Source organism: Vanessa atalanta, chromosome 6 (assembly GCF_905147765.1).
Source record: "Vanessa atalanta chromosome 6, ilVanAtal1.2, whole genome shotgun sequence".
NCBI classification, from domain to species: domain Eukaryota; kingdom Metazoa; phylum Arthropoda; class Insecta; order Lepidoptera; family Nymphalidae; genus Vanessa; species Vanessa atalanta.
In genome coordinates, this window is record NC_061876.1 from 7,130,274 (window position 1) to 7,145,332 (window position 15,059).

At 34.0% G+C, this 15,059-nt stretch overlaps 1 protein-coding gene across 2 annotated transcripts in view; it reads right to left on the minus strand.

Moving 5' to 3' along the window:
* Positions 1-15,059, minus strand: part of LOC125064472 (protein sidekick) — a 38,764-nt gene that overhangs the window by 11,596 nt on the left and 12,109 nt on the right. For both annotated transcript variants that reach the window (XM_047671527.1, XM_047671525.1), the window contains exons 2-11: positions 6,723-6,818; positions 6,464-6,640; positions 6,122-6,347; positions 5,340-6,043; positions 3,715-3,834; positions 2,909-3,064; positions 2,700-2,826; positions 2,210-2,505; positions 1,948-2,133; positions 935-1,347 (exon numbers count right to left, since the gene is read on the minus strand). In XM_047671527.1, the coding sequence (XP_047527483.1) occupies positions 935-1,347; positions 1,948-2,133; positions 2,210-2,505; positions 2,700-2,826; positions 2,909-3,064; positions 3,715-3,834; positions 5,340-6,043; positions 6,122-6,347; positions 6,464-6,640; positions 6,723-6,818 (2,501 nt within the window). The remainder of the gene's footprint in view (positions 1-934; positions 1,348-1,947; positions 2,134-2,209; positions 2,506-2,699; positions 2,827-2,908; positions 3,065-3,714; positions 3,835-5,339; positions 6,044-6,121; positions 6,348-6,463; positions 6,641-6,722; positions 6,819-15,059) is intronic.

Sequence of the window (15,059 nt, forward strand, 5' to 3'; positions counted from 1 at the left end):
GACTTAATTGGCGGTTAAGCAAGCAACTTCGTCGCGTAGTTTTCATGCCACCGCGGGCGCGCATTATAAAAATCATTCAAATATCTTTTTCATAACGCGCCTAAAAAAGTACTACAAAAAAACTTTGATATTTAATAAACGTGATATTATCAGTCGAAATTTTGAACAAATCTGATATTAATTATGGATTCTTTTAAAAAAAACATTTTGAATGTAATTTTGAAGTTTTTATCCGATCTTTAAAAGTAAAATTAATTTAGACTTAAGTAGTTAAGTGGAAAAGTGCTGTATTATAAATAAAGATATATTAATTAAGAAGTGTTCTGCTGTATTATGTAAAGCAAAATATTCGCAGCGGTTTGCATTAGCAAATATATGTAATAACTGAATATGTAAAACTAGAAATTAAAAAAAAATACGCTGAACGTAAATACTTAATTATGAATCGAGACTTTTATCTTTTATTTATGGATTAATTTGTATTAAATGCGACATAACGCAGATGTGATGAAAGGCATTGGATATTATAGGTTTTATTACAAAATTTTAAGTACCGACACTCGCAAGCCATCTTTAATTAATAAATTAATTACAATTTATTAATTTAAATAATTAATTAATTTGTAATAATCATATTCTGTTTCTAATTCATAATTTGCTAATATTGCTAATTGATTCATAGTACATTTCTAGGGTAGGACATTTTTAAAGTAAGGATATGTAATTAATCGATGAAATTCATTTGCAAAGTAGTTCTTTAATAAATTTTGGTCTGTTTCTATAACCAATGTTAGAAAAAAAAAACAAGAAATGACACATCTCAATTTTCTCACGACGTTAACCCATCACTGACATAGATACGAACTCGAACGTATCAGTTCGATTTCAGCCGTCTTAGTTCGCAATTATTATAAAATTCACATAGATCGAGTACCTGATTGATTCCATTAATTTTTTGAGGATTTGGAGGCGTCCACCAAACTTGTATAGCGGTAGAATTAAACGCCTCGCAGCGAACGCTATCGGGCGCCGCTTCCGGCACGCCCTCCTTCGTCTTTATCGTGTAACTATCCGAAAACACACCGACGCCTTTATCGTTATATGCTGCAATTTGTACATTATAATCTTTCCAAGTTATTAAATCTTGGATAAGATAGTTTCGTTGCGCTTCATTTGTTATATTCTGATTGGTCCAGGGACTGTTGTCGTAGCCTTTCAAGCGATATCTGATTACGTATCCCAGAATATGTCCATTTCTATGTTCTTCTAGGGGCGGCTGCCATTGGGTTATTATCTCGGAGGAGGATCGCGCCGATCCCATAAAACCCAAAGGAGGTCCAGAGGGTGCTAAAAAATAAATGTATATTTTTCACATTTAAATATGTTATAAAGTAAATAGTTACTATTCTAAAGACCGTAAATGCATATTATAATTCATGCGTTAGTTCATATACTTTACAATATCAAGTATACAACCGGCTAAATAATAAAATATTCAACTTTGTTACATTATAAATGAATATCATTCGCGATATAAATTGCACAGGCATAAGACATGCAAACATAATGAGTAACAAGTTCCTTTAAAAATAAAAATAAAAGACAATAACGAGACAAAGTATTGACAAAAATCTGGTGACGTACAATCCAAAAGCGTAAACAAAAAGGTAATTATTAATAGTTTTTAGGTACCATAGGGCTTAACTTTTCTGCATACCTTGGCAGCATATTATGTCGCTGGCTGCTTGAGCACAAAAAGAAAAACATTGTATTGTCGTTGATACAAGTGATAGAAACGTCGTATGCGATAACAACCTTATATATAAGAAAACATTAGTGCAAAATTATTAAGATGTAACTTAGTTTTACTCGAAGTGAATATCGTTGGAAAATTTAATGCGTTAAAACGCATATTACTATCGATTATACACATTTTATAATGTTTACCTTCCTGTGGTAGAGTCAAAACCTCCGTCGGTTCAGAAGGAGGACCCTCTCCTACGGTGTTCACTGCAGAGACGCGAAACTGATATGAAGTGGCCGCTTTCAAACTAGTCAGAAGCACCCAACGTTGATTTGCGGATACATTCATCGGCTCCGTCACCCAATTCAACAACGGGTCCGGGGTGGGACCTGCAATAGAAATGACATTGAGTAATTTGCTAGTCATCCTCATGGAGTTAGGGAATGGCTACCGAGGAAACGTTACCGAATTCGGGCACGACTCGTCGCTGCACGATGTACTTGTTGACGGGCGAGTTCCCGTCGAAGCCGGGCGTCCAGGAGACGTTGACGGCGCGCTGCGGGGCGGCGTCCAGGCGCTCGGCGCGCGCGTTGGTGGGCGCGAAGGGCAGCTCGATGACGGACAGCAGCGCGCGCCGCGTGTGGTTGCCGCCCGCCGACGTCACCACGCACGTGTACTCGCCCGCGTCGCTCGCGCGCACGGCCTGCACCTGCAGCGCGCCGTCGCCCGACACCCACACGCGCGACCCCGCCGTCATGGGTCTGTCGGGTGAACGGTGCCGTCGGATTATCCTATTGCCATCGGTCGAGTCGATTGTAGCGAGAAGCTACTTTCATTTTTTTGCACGTAATTGTATATGTATATCTTAAGTTGAAAGCAAAAGTAGGGGAAGCCATGCGTAAAAATTATCAGCGTGAAGATTGAGAACCCGATCTCGTCTTAATATAGGTCTTACTGTTTGTTGTGGAACCAGTCGATGTTGTACTTGACATTCGGATCGCTGGATACTTTACATTGCAGCGTTGCCGTGTGACCCAGTAATACTCGGGTGTCGACGGGAGGGGCGATTACTTGCGTCCTTACTGGAATAACAAATCTATTAGTATCTATAGTTTATGGATGGTGAATAAATACTTTTTAATGATTGATGTGGTAAATGCTTACCGAGCACAGTGAGGTACGCTTCACCGGAAACGTTGCCCGCGTCGTTTGTTCGTATACAAGTATATTTCCCGGTGTCCGCTGTGGTTGTGGCCGTTATTAGCAGGTCTCCTTCATCTAACGTTTGTAATCTTCTGGATAAGTTTATTATAAGAGAATCTGAAATAGTTTGTTTAAATGTCTTAATACTCATATAGATATTGTCTCTTCGGTCTAGTGTCTAACTTATAAGGATGTAGATCCTGAGGACCTGGATTCAGATCCCGCCTGAGTATGAAAGTTGGAAGTGATTCCGCAGTCTAGTGTTGTTGAGGTCAAAACCGATTATGTCGCGGTAAAACTGAGTAGACCTGTTCTTGAGCACATACTTGTGATTTGGTCTGGAGGACATCGCCATCTTTTATATATTATATAAATATAAATATATTATATAAGTGATACATTTGTTTACATACAAAATAGATATCGCCCGTGTCTCCGCTCGCGTTTTAGGAGTTTAACGTCGAACGATATGTATTAAAAGTATGCCTATGTTCTTACTTGGAGATCAAGCTTGCTTTATATCAAATTTCACCAAAATCTGTTCTGTGGTTTGGTCGTGAACGATCAACAGACGGACCGACAGAGTTACTTTCGCATTTAATTTGAATAAATGTATCTTATATACACTAAGTCGCTGTAACATTTTACACAATAAGTATATATGTATATATATACACAATGATTATTGATAAAGTAATATTCACTAACTAAAACTGTGTGGCTATAGGGGCTAGCCTACAAATCAATTCAGTGTGCACATATCTCACCATTGAAGTACCACGTGACGTTGGGCGTGGGCGCTCCGATAGCCCGACAGACGATGGTGGCGTCCTTCCCGTCTAGCACGGTGAGGTTGGCCGGTGCACTCTGCATTATGGGCGGAGACGCTACAAGCCACACACGCAACTTAGTACGAGCACTACATTGTACACTAGAATACTAGGCACTAATATAGTGCATTAATTATCTTAATACACGTTTCATTATAAATTAAATATCGAATGTAACGTTTGAATATAAAGTTTCTGATACAAAAAAGGTAGTTCTATAACGCACAATACTATCCATCATTCGTATTCGTCTATGAATCGTGTATCAAAGAAATTGTTAGTAGAAGTCACACAAAAAATCGTATTAATATTGCGGTGTAAAAAATGTGTCGAACCATCGTATCTATAATTATACAATTATAATTGAAAATTCAGCATGCAATACGGACTACAGATCATTCGACGTTTCACCCCAATAAACGTCGAATAATCACATAAATAATAAATACACATATGAATCCCAATCTGTATTGTGAATATATAATAAATAAAAACTATGATCACGAGAAATAATATTCGAAATTTGAAAGAAAATTATTTGAGACAGAAATGATTAAAATGTACAAGCAACGTGAAATATTTTGTTCAAAAGAAAATAAATTCATGAAGTATATTTAAAATAACATTAAGACAACGACAATGCAAATTTATATTTTCACATGCAAGCTACTTGATACGACGTTGCAATATGATATCTGCTAACTTAATACCAGTTGGGTATTCTAGGAGCTAACAAAATATTAGCTTATTTTGAATAAACCGGTCGAGAATTAAGAATATAGTTTGAATGAGAAACACATTTTATTAAGTTTTATTAAGATAGTGATCAAGTAATCTTGATTTTAGTTTACTGAAATAATGTTTTATAATTTTGAAACGACGTCGGTTGATATTGAGTTGGATTGTTACATGGTGTTTTATAAATTATATGTATGTCACAAATACTTTTTAAAATCATCGTAGTAATTTTGCATACGTGATACTGATAGTTATCATTATTGCATTAGCTTTAATATATTAACGAAAAAAGGGTCGATCGTTGTTCTTGGGTCTTAGATTCGAACCGCCAACTTGGATTCTTGTATATTATCACCTTATAAATAATTAAGATGTAATTAAACTATTGTTTACTATTTAAGAAATATGATAACAATAAATAGTTCAGAAAATAAAAAATAATAATAAAGCAATTGGGAATATTTATACTTATATATAATTTGAATAATCTATAAAAAATAATATTACCTAAAATTTATTTAAAAATGAAATAAATGGGATCAGATACGTGATTGTTTTATTTAAATGTAAATCGAAGCAAACACTTTGTGGTGTAAAAGAAAAAAAATGCTCAAAAAAGAGTGCAAATATACACCAACAAAATCGCTTACTGCCGGTATCAAATTTGAACGTTTTTGCCTTTTTATCTGCAGTCCTCATTCTTATTAACTTCATGTGACTGCGCGGAACGCGAATATTTTCCTTGGCTGTTTAAGTGTTAATAATTAATGCATTTATTTTTATGAGCTTTCTCGATCAAACGGAATGGTGAAGTAGATACTCACTTTTTATTTTTAACCAGGTGTAGATGGAAGATTCTCCAGCATCGTTACTCGCTATGCACTGATATATGCCCATATCTTCCATCTTGAGGTGATTGATAACGAGCGATCTGTCTACTTCCACCCTGTACCTGCCTCCTCCGTCATCGACATCCGCATTGTCGGACTCCTCGGCGTCAGCTCCGACGCTCGCGATTTTCTTCGCATCCTTATACCACGTGATTCCCGGCATAGGTATGCCATGTACGTTGCACTCTAAGACGATTGTACTACCAAACTCACCAAAAGTTTCCGATTTTAAACTGGATAACATTACTGGCTTTTCAAATACAGTAACAATCGCTGACGCGGTCACAGTCGCGAATCCGCCAGACTTAAGTCTTGCTTGACACGTGTACTGGCCGGTATGGTTTAAATTGGCCGATATGAGACTCAGCGTTCGGTTCCATTGATCGTTGAGGTCGTAAGTGATTCCCGCTAAATCGATCAATACTCCGTCTTTAAACCATAACGTTTCGAGCTCGTGCAGCGGTCGTGCGTTGGCGATGCAGTAAATATTTGTGTATTCTTGGCCTTTTATTATTTTCGTGTCCTGCGGCCTAATAATAATTTCTGGTGCTATTTCTTTGTCATCGTCTCCATTTACTTTTAATCTAATGTACGGACTATTTTCAACCTTACCCAACTGGGTGTTTATTGCTCGCGCTCTGGAAAATAGCAAGTATTGAGTCTAAAGATAGAAATGTAAATATTTGTAGAGAGTTTAGTTTAGAATATTCACAAACCTATAGGCTCGCTGGTCGTCTTGGGATGCGCATAATATCACTAGTTGATGTTTATCTGTGATAGCATATTTTTGATCGTAACGTAATACACCGTTTACGCCATTTTCGTCCTGCCAAATAACTGACGGTGGAGGTTCAGATTCTATGTGTGGAAAATCTAGAATAGCCGCGTTACCTGACTCGACAGTTATCACTTCTTCTATTGTGTTCTCAAAAACACCCATGACTGTAAGTGTAAGATTATTAGGTAGAGTAATCTTATTTTTTAACAATATTCACTGTATAATGTATTGATTAAAAGCTGTGTAATGATTAGATGAAATAGATTAGTGAATTACTTACAAGCGACAATTATGTTGTTTTTTTCACTGAAAATCGCCCCAACATCATTTTTTGCTATACACTGGTAAGCGCCCGCGTCTTGACGCTGTGTATTGTGTATTTTATAAAATAATTCTGAGGAATAGTCGCCTAATGGATCGCCGTTTTTAAGCCATCTGTACATAGGCTGTGGTATCCCTGATAAATAAATGAAAGTGTGTATTTATCCGTTTAGATATGACCTGTATATTATTATTATGGCTATAAATCATTTTGTTACCTATGGCAGAGCATTGTAATATCTTCGTTGTTCCTTCCCTTACTATGCTATTTGACGACGAGGGCTGCATTGTAAATCGAGGCGGTTGCATTTGACCTGAAACAAATGAACGTGAATTAACCACTTAAGTTTTAATGTGATAATAATCGGGTCTATTTTATTAAATTTTATATATGGAATTGTACGGTTGAATTATTCTTACATGTTAAATATTCACAAAATATTTTAATGAAGATTACTTAAAAAAATAGAACCGACGGCGCATGAATTGAAAACGTGAATTTTAAACTAAGTTGCGAGTTCAAACACGGACATGGAACTTAGAAACTAATTAGTGTATATGATTCATCTCGAGTTCGGCGGTGAAGGCAAATATCATGAGGATATTTTCATGCGTCGGATGAAAACCTGCATTTGTATCCACCAACTGGAATTGCAGCATTGCAGTAGAATAAGATTCAAACATGCTCCTCAACAGACCTTAGCCGAGCAGTGCGCATTTTAAGACTGTTACTATATTTTATTTTTAAATAAATAAACATATACTTTCTTAATATCTACGCCACAGTGTACATTTTGCTTAATGTTGTTATGTTAATGATTTATTTCATATAACACACGTGACTCAGGGACGACCGTAAGCAAAAGAGTAAAAAACGCAATTAGGAGACCTCTCATTCAATTCAGACGATCTGACCAACCAGTATCATTAATAAAGCGAAGCGCTCGTTGACCGAATTTATCTTCGTACGGGCATGAAGCTTACATTCTAAATGCAACGTTGTTTTTACATTTCAATAATAATGCATTTTTTCTATACAAATAACTACTAACAAAACATATTATAAATAATAAAAAAGGTGTACATATATAATATATGAATTGGTAGGCAACATTTTTTTATATTTTATTTTAATTGATGGACAAAGTTATAAGGAGGTTTCTGGTAAAAGTATTTACTTAATAATATATACTTTTGTTATTCACAACTTTAACCTCTCTTAATAATATATACGTTAGTTATTGACAACTTTAAACTTTCTTTTACAAAAATTCGACTTGTGAGGTAGAGATTTTGAAATAAAGACTGATTGATATTATGTAAAATTATCATTAATGTAATCCATTTTAGTCTGTTTTGATATAATGATTAATTTCTAAAGTAATTTATTTAAAAGCCGTGGTACCTACATTATGTACAGTGTATACATAGATAAGTATCTACTTTTATGACATGAAGTCACGGTTACATAAGACATTGATGGATTTAATAATATTAATAGGCACTTAATAATATGACTTAGCAATAAGCTAGCTCGATTAATCTAAGCTGTTTGCTATTTTAATAAATTTTCTTTCAGCTTGATTTTCCCCGCCATTATTATAGTCGAGTTCTACGTTGTATTGCTTCATAAGAAGGTTATTCATCTTTCACCTGGATTTAAATTATTTTATTTTATTCTACAATATAAAATGTCTGAAAACTCATTTATCATGAATACGACTACATTTCTACAAAATATAACACACGATTAAATCTTTTAAATAAGTTCGGTCGTTATTGTACGACTTACTTCATACGTTTTCACCTAAATAAATACGAAAATCCATCTTAAGCCGATCGCAAAGATCACAAGGCAATTTTTTATACTTTGACCGCTAATCCAGCAATAAAACAACCAACGTGGGAATTGTAATCGTTACAAATGGGTGACCATTTCCACTACTTTTTTGTTACATTTCGATAGATTCAATATCTCGTTCACTATTTCCTTGTTCAACTAAAATCAGCAATATTTCAAGTAAATCCGTTTTAAGAAAGCAGATTTCGTATGAGTGTATGTGTACCATTGAACACATGTTATGATTCATCATTACATAATAGGAAATGCTTTTTTTTTCATTAGAACTTTTATAAAGAATTAATGACGTAAGTCTTTGAAATAAACAAAAGTATAACGACACATCTTGCAGCATCAGCGTCACATGTTCTTAGGGTTTCACATGGTTTTGTTATAATCGGAAGTGGTAGCGTAAAGTAAGTATATCCGTTACTTAAAAAAAATTGAGGAACTCTTTTGTGTAACGACTATACACTGAAGAGGTAAATCTTTATTTTATACGAATACGGTAGTTATTTATTTTAATCCGGTTTATTGAATTGAAAATAATTTGCAATGATGCTATAGAATAGTTCAACACGTTGGTAATCAAGGTTGATAAACACGATAAGATACTGAATGTACATCAACACTCGTAAATGTGATTAAGCCTAACCTACTTATTATGAAAGGCCCTGCTAACATTTTGGTCGAGGTATCTTCTTAGCAAATATTAGGTACTTTTAATATACACTGTGCTATCTGATCCAACCACACCTCAACTTTCAATCATATATATATATATTATACATGCTCGAAGTAACTATGTCTGTTACATCTTCAGGCTTAATTTAATGAGGAGTTTGACTCCCGGGACATAGGCATTTTTTTAATGCACCCCTCGAAAGAATGAAATGGGGGTTGACGACTTGTGTGCTATGGGTGAAGTTTTATAAATTACGCGCGGGTGAAGTTTAGCTGGTTCTATTTAAAGATAAACGTTTGTTTGTGTGTGATTGAGTTAAATCTTTCTCTAAATCTAATTTTGGACACTTGCGCGAAAGATATTAAAATTCGAATCAACGTACAATAGATGGCGTTCGAATCGATAAATAAAGAGACTGCATCGAATATCCGGTATTAGCACTTAAAAAAACTGTTGTATTAAATAATGAAAATTGATTCCAATCGTTTGTATTTATAATATTGAATAAGTTGGACGTATGAAGATGGAAGATAAAACAACAATAAGAGTCCCAGTGTGCCTATTGTTGTAGCTAATATGATATAAACCTCTCCGATTGTCAATAGGTAGTTATATAATTTAAACATTTATTAAAAGATTCAAAAAAATATCAATTATTTTCTTTTATTTTAATCATTTACGTTGATTATTCATGCCTATGCCTCACGCTATAGCGTGAGATAATAACAATAAGCATGCATAACTACTGAGGCTGAAGCAATAATGTTATACTATATAAGTAATGATGTCATAAAATTAGTTGGCCGAAGGGATTCGGACACGGAACACTATTCGTTTTTCCCGCGACTTCGTGTCATTTAAATTAAACTATAGGTTTTCGTGTAATCAATTTATAAACTGTTTCGTCTGGATACATATGTAAAGACTAGATAGTTTTTAATAACAATTTCTTCACACAGGTAAAATGCTTTTAAATCTTTTTAAAGCTACTCAGTGACGTGGTACTTGTATGTTACTTTTGATACACCTTTAAAGACGTATAACTTTGTATGTTACCCAAGTCAGATATTAATTTTAAGTGCTTAGTGATAAGTTGATGGTGTAACTTTTCCAATAAATAAATATAGTAGGTATGTCATTTTATAAGAGAAAAGTCAAAACTGTATTGTTAGCTTTTTATTTTCATTTATAGAATCATATCGATTTTAATTTTGAATAATAATTTTAATACTTCTTATTAACAAATACTTCAGTTTATAATTGTAGGTTGCGATCCACCTGAACGCGCTTCACCCTTATAGCGGAAGAGGCTTTGGCAGAATGCCAGTGTCCAAGTCCACTCTCGACAAACTGTTAAAGAATTTAAGTCTCAGGTCCATTGTCTAAGTTTCAATCAAAGACGCACTATCAAAGAGCTTCGTTTCAAGGCATCATGGACTAGTGACAAGTTTCTTCAGGTAAGGGAATTAAGTAGGACAAAACAACCACTTTAATTTTAATGATTGTTCTAATATTAACATAAAGCAGGAAACGCTTTAAATATAACTAAGATTGAGAAAATGTAATCTAAATTTTCTTATTAAGATGTCACTTTATTTGAGTTTTTGTTAAGAGAAACAGTCGTTCAAACAAGTTTAATTTAAACAACGAGACCGTACCCAGATGTTTGCTGATAAATGGTTTAATTCATGAGAATCATTAAATTTACGCTTCGCTTGCCTCAGTATGCTGCTAATTTTAAGAATTGAACAAGTGACTTATAAAGAAAAGACACACTCATGTCTACGACTTACGATAAACTTATTGAATGCAATCAAATATATAAATGATTGCTTAAAGTTTCGTAAGATATAAAATGTATCCGACACAGACGTGAATTTCAAAGTTGAGTGCGTTTCCGTTACGTGACTCACACCTATGGCACGTTCGACCGATGCTAGACCACTAACATACTAATCGAGAGGCTTGAAAGGCCATTTTTATTTCTGAGAAATTTCCAACTCTGACGGCGTTTGAATTGATGAGATATGTATGGAATGATTATATAACCGTCAACCCCGAGAGCTATAAACGTTATTGTTAAAACATATATTAATTATCTATATAATATTTACATAACAGTAATTAAAAGTTTCATAGAGAAGCCAGTATTGTCTACTTTTAGTATAGTGAGTCGTCGCGGTTCGCTAGTTGGGCAGCTGGTCGTGTAATTTGAGTCCGACCACACCCGCGGCGTATTCTTACTTCACACACTGGCCAGGGAAACCTTTCGTTCTCGCATGCCTTATTTCAATTTTACAAAGAAGCCCTACAAGTCGCTCCGCTATATATAAATCTCCAGTTCAGTTATAAATTACAGAAAACTGTATGTTTTGTTTCACTCATTTCACTGCTTAATAGTATAGAAGAGTTTAATAATGATATATTCTCTAGAATGTGGTTATACAAACTTTTAACTAGGATATAAAAATGTAAATAAGTATTGGATGATAAAATCATAACAGAAGCTTATGGCCTCGTTGCAGCTTGGTTAAATTTTTTAATAGCAAATTCAGCTCGTTTTGCTGAGCAATTAATGGAAATGCTGAACAGTTGTTTGTTAATATAACAGAAATTCGAAATTTACAATCACAAATAATGTATATTTTAAACTTGGCAATATTTTACTTTTATATTTCTTTTCGTCTGACTCCACGTCAGAATCTTTTTTAAACATCATAATTTTTAAAATACCAAATTGAGTTTTCTGTTTTTTATGAATTTTAATATTGTGGGTATTAGCTATGAATGCTCAAAATTGTTAGCGTAATTTGATCGATTCCGATACGAGTATGGCCGATTTTTTTATATTGACCACGTATGCGTAATATACATGTTAAAACTGATAGATGCTTTAGAGTTTAGATCGAGTTTTATGCCTCGGATTGAAAACCGCTTTCAGATACTTTCGATAACTCACAATGCTACGTAGTAATAAATAAATGTACAATATGTGGTATAAATATAAATTGTTTACCTTTGAGTTACGTATAATAAAAAATGTTCACTTTCAGCATATCAAATTCTCGTATAATATAACTGTCATTTCCATGAAACTGGCATTAATAAATAAAAAACGATATTGAGAATAAATTAAATAACTTTTGCAGGGCTATTGTATTGAGTTCGTATTCGTAGTGTGTATACATTGATTTGCTACGTTTATTTTAACTTTTGTTCACCCAGCAGGCGTCTATGTGCAGCATGACCGCACACCACAACCGGTCCTTAAATTTAATAGCGGATAAAATGACGAATTAATACTATGCATAAATCAACGAGGCATTCGCTAACAAATTACTCAAAGAAAAATGAGCCGTGGTAGCACATGTCGACTGATCAATTATGTAATGATTATTGTATACTTTCAATTCAAAATAAAACTACAAAAATAATAACAAAACTCAAGTTAAATCTATAAAACTATTTTTAATCATAATTCTAAACTTATCAATGAGTAGACGTTTATTAATAAAACTACTTAGCCAATATTCATAAAACTCATACTAGAAGGTGAGGCGCGTTTCGGAGATCTTTTTAATATATAATATTATTATCTAAGTACGAAGCTTCTCGTTTCTCGCTGTAAATTTAGATTATTGACGTGACAATCGTGAATGTGAATCATGTCCTGGTCTATTATAATTATTATTAATAGGTTTTCGTGCATATTATTGCTTAAAGGGTTTGTCATATTATATGGTAAAAACTATACGATACAAAAAAAAGACGAATTGTATTGACTTTTCATAGCTAAAAATTTAATGTTATACTTTAGACATATTATCCCACAAATAAGGAGTTGGGGAAGGCAGTTTATGACACTTTTCTCGGACTCGTAAAATTAAAACGAGGCTAGTAATTGCAGGAAGTACTAAATAAAAAAATATTACACAAAATTTAACACTTACGGACGAAACGTGTTGTTAAATTTTTTTTATATAATCTATTAAGTTAAATCAAATGTTATCTGAGATAAGCTGCATGTATCCTTTGTATTTAAACTTGTAAACGTGGAGAGAGAAATAGAGAGAGAGATAGTCATAGTTTGCTATGACCTCAAAGAGTTAAAGACCTAAGAGCTTGGAACGTTCTTAAAAAATATAGACTTCTATCACCTGTATGTACCGTTATTGATGCTAAAACTAGTTCTGTCAGATTCACCCGTTATTCTAAGTTGTCTGTCCCTTGACAAGAATCCTATTAAGGATCTAACAAGTATTGTAAAGACGAGTAAAAAACAAGTTTGAACGACTTTTTTAGTTCAAGATCATATTAACGACCTTCTATTGAATGCAAATTAAAAATGGGGTTCTTACTTTTTAGATAAAACTGTGATATAACAGATTAAATCAAAACATTTTCGGATGTTGTAAAACATATTTTTATATTGATTTTTTGTTTTAATATTATACATAGGCTCATTGACTTATTCCCCATTAAAAACTAAAAACAATAAAACTTAGTAAGCTGTTTGACGGTAGAATATACGACGTGTTGGTGGTCAAGATGGCGTCATCAGTATTTTAACATTTCCTATGGCCGCTGGTGCTTAAGTATCCTACAGTATTCATTTAGACCTACGAAGGAGCTTTTTTGATTCGATACTTACTATCAAGTAAAAAGGTCGTTTATGTTATCTATCTCGATAACTTTACAATTATAATCGTAATGTATTAAAAAGTTATAATGACATCGGGACTGTCTGCTACAGATTCAGTCTGTATTATAATTTAACAGAAGACGCTTCGCAGTCTTACGTCATTTAATCTGTACTCTTGTTATAATATTATAAATGCAAAAGTAACTCTGTCTGTCACGCTTTCATAGCTAAACTACTAAATCAATTTTAATGAAACTTGGAACGAAGCAAGCTTGAACCCCGAGAAACGATTTATAAATTTTTCAACCTCTGAGGGGATTATAATGGAGATCAAGTGTTTAAACTAGTTCTTGAAGCATTTTCGTCACAGACTGAATTCCAAGAAGGCGAAGCCACTGTTTTAGTTATTATAATTATATAATTAAAATATCCAATGCCTCTCTGTCTCTCTGTGATATTATCAATAAAAATCTATCTAATCTTCATTAATCCGTCTTGGCTCCCGCGCACTTTCGTGGCACTTATGTAGGTTAAGTAATATTAAATCTTAAATTGCACTTTGCATGTTACATGTAATGTATACTGCTCTACTTATATTTAATCATCCAGGCCTCTCATGAATACAACTTTGCGACATCATTATGACAATCGATATAATCATGTACGTAAAAACATAAAAAGGCTTTCAGGGTCCATCGTTTATGATGTCCGTTGTTTATCAGAGTTTCAGCCCAGCGGGTGCCGAGCTGCGCGACACGAGCAAGAGTAAAAATAGAAATTAATCGATTCCTTTATTCGTGTCACTTGTTCGCCACCTCAGCAGGAGTCGGTGGACAGGAACCTATTTCAAACAATGATTAATTAACAACTATATCAATATACCTATCGTTATCGTAACAAACGAGCTGCTAGCTTAGGAATTATAAATCATTTGGTCACTACACCACGACCGACCGATGCCTTTTCACGTGCGCAGGGTCACGGCACGTTGACCGTACCGTGTAAAGTAAGTAATGAATGCGCTATTACGATGGCTTCCACAAGGGAAGGTGATCGTGTCGTGATCGAGCTCATACATTACTTTAAACGGCCCGGTCACCGTGCCGTGACCGTGCATATGTGTAGAGGCACCTCGACCATGTCAAACTTATTTTTGTTATAAGATATAAGACTCATTAAAAATAATATTTATTAAATATTTTTAAATAAAACAAAATAATTTAATAACCTAACCATAAATTTGATATTTGGAACGAAACTCTTAAAAGTTACTTAAATTTCGAACTAAAACAATTTATTTTCAAAGTTTCTCTTTATTTTCAAAAACATTAAACTCTGCGTTAATATTAAACTTTGTAAATTATTAACCATTGAGTCTTTTATGTTTG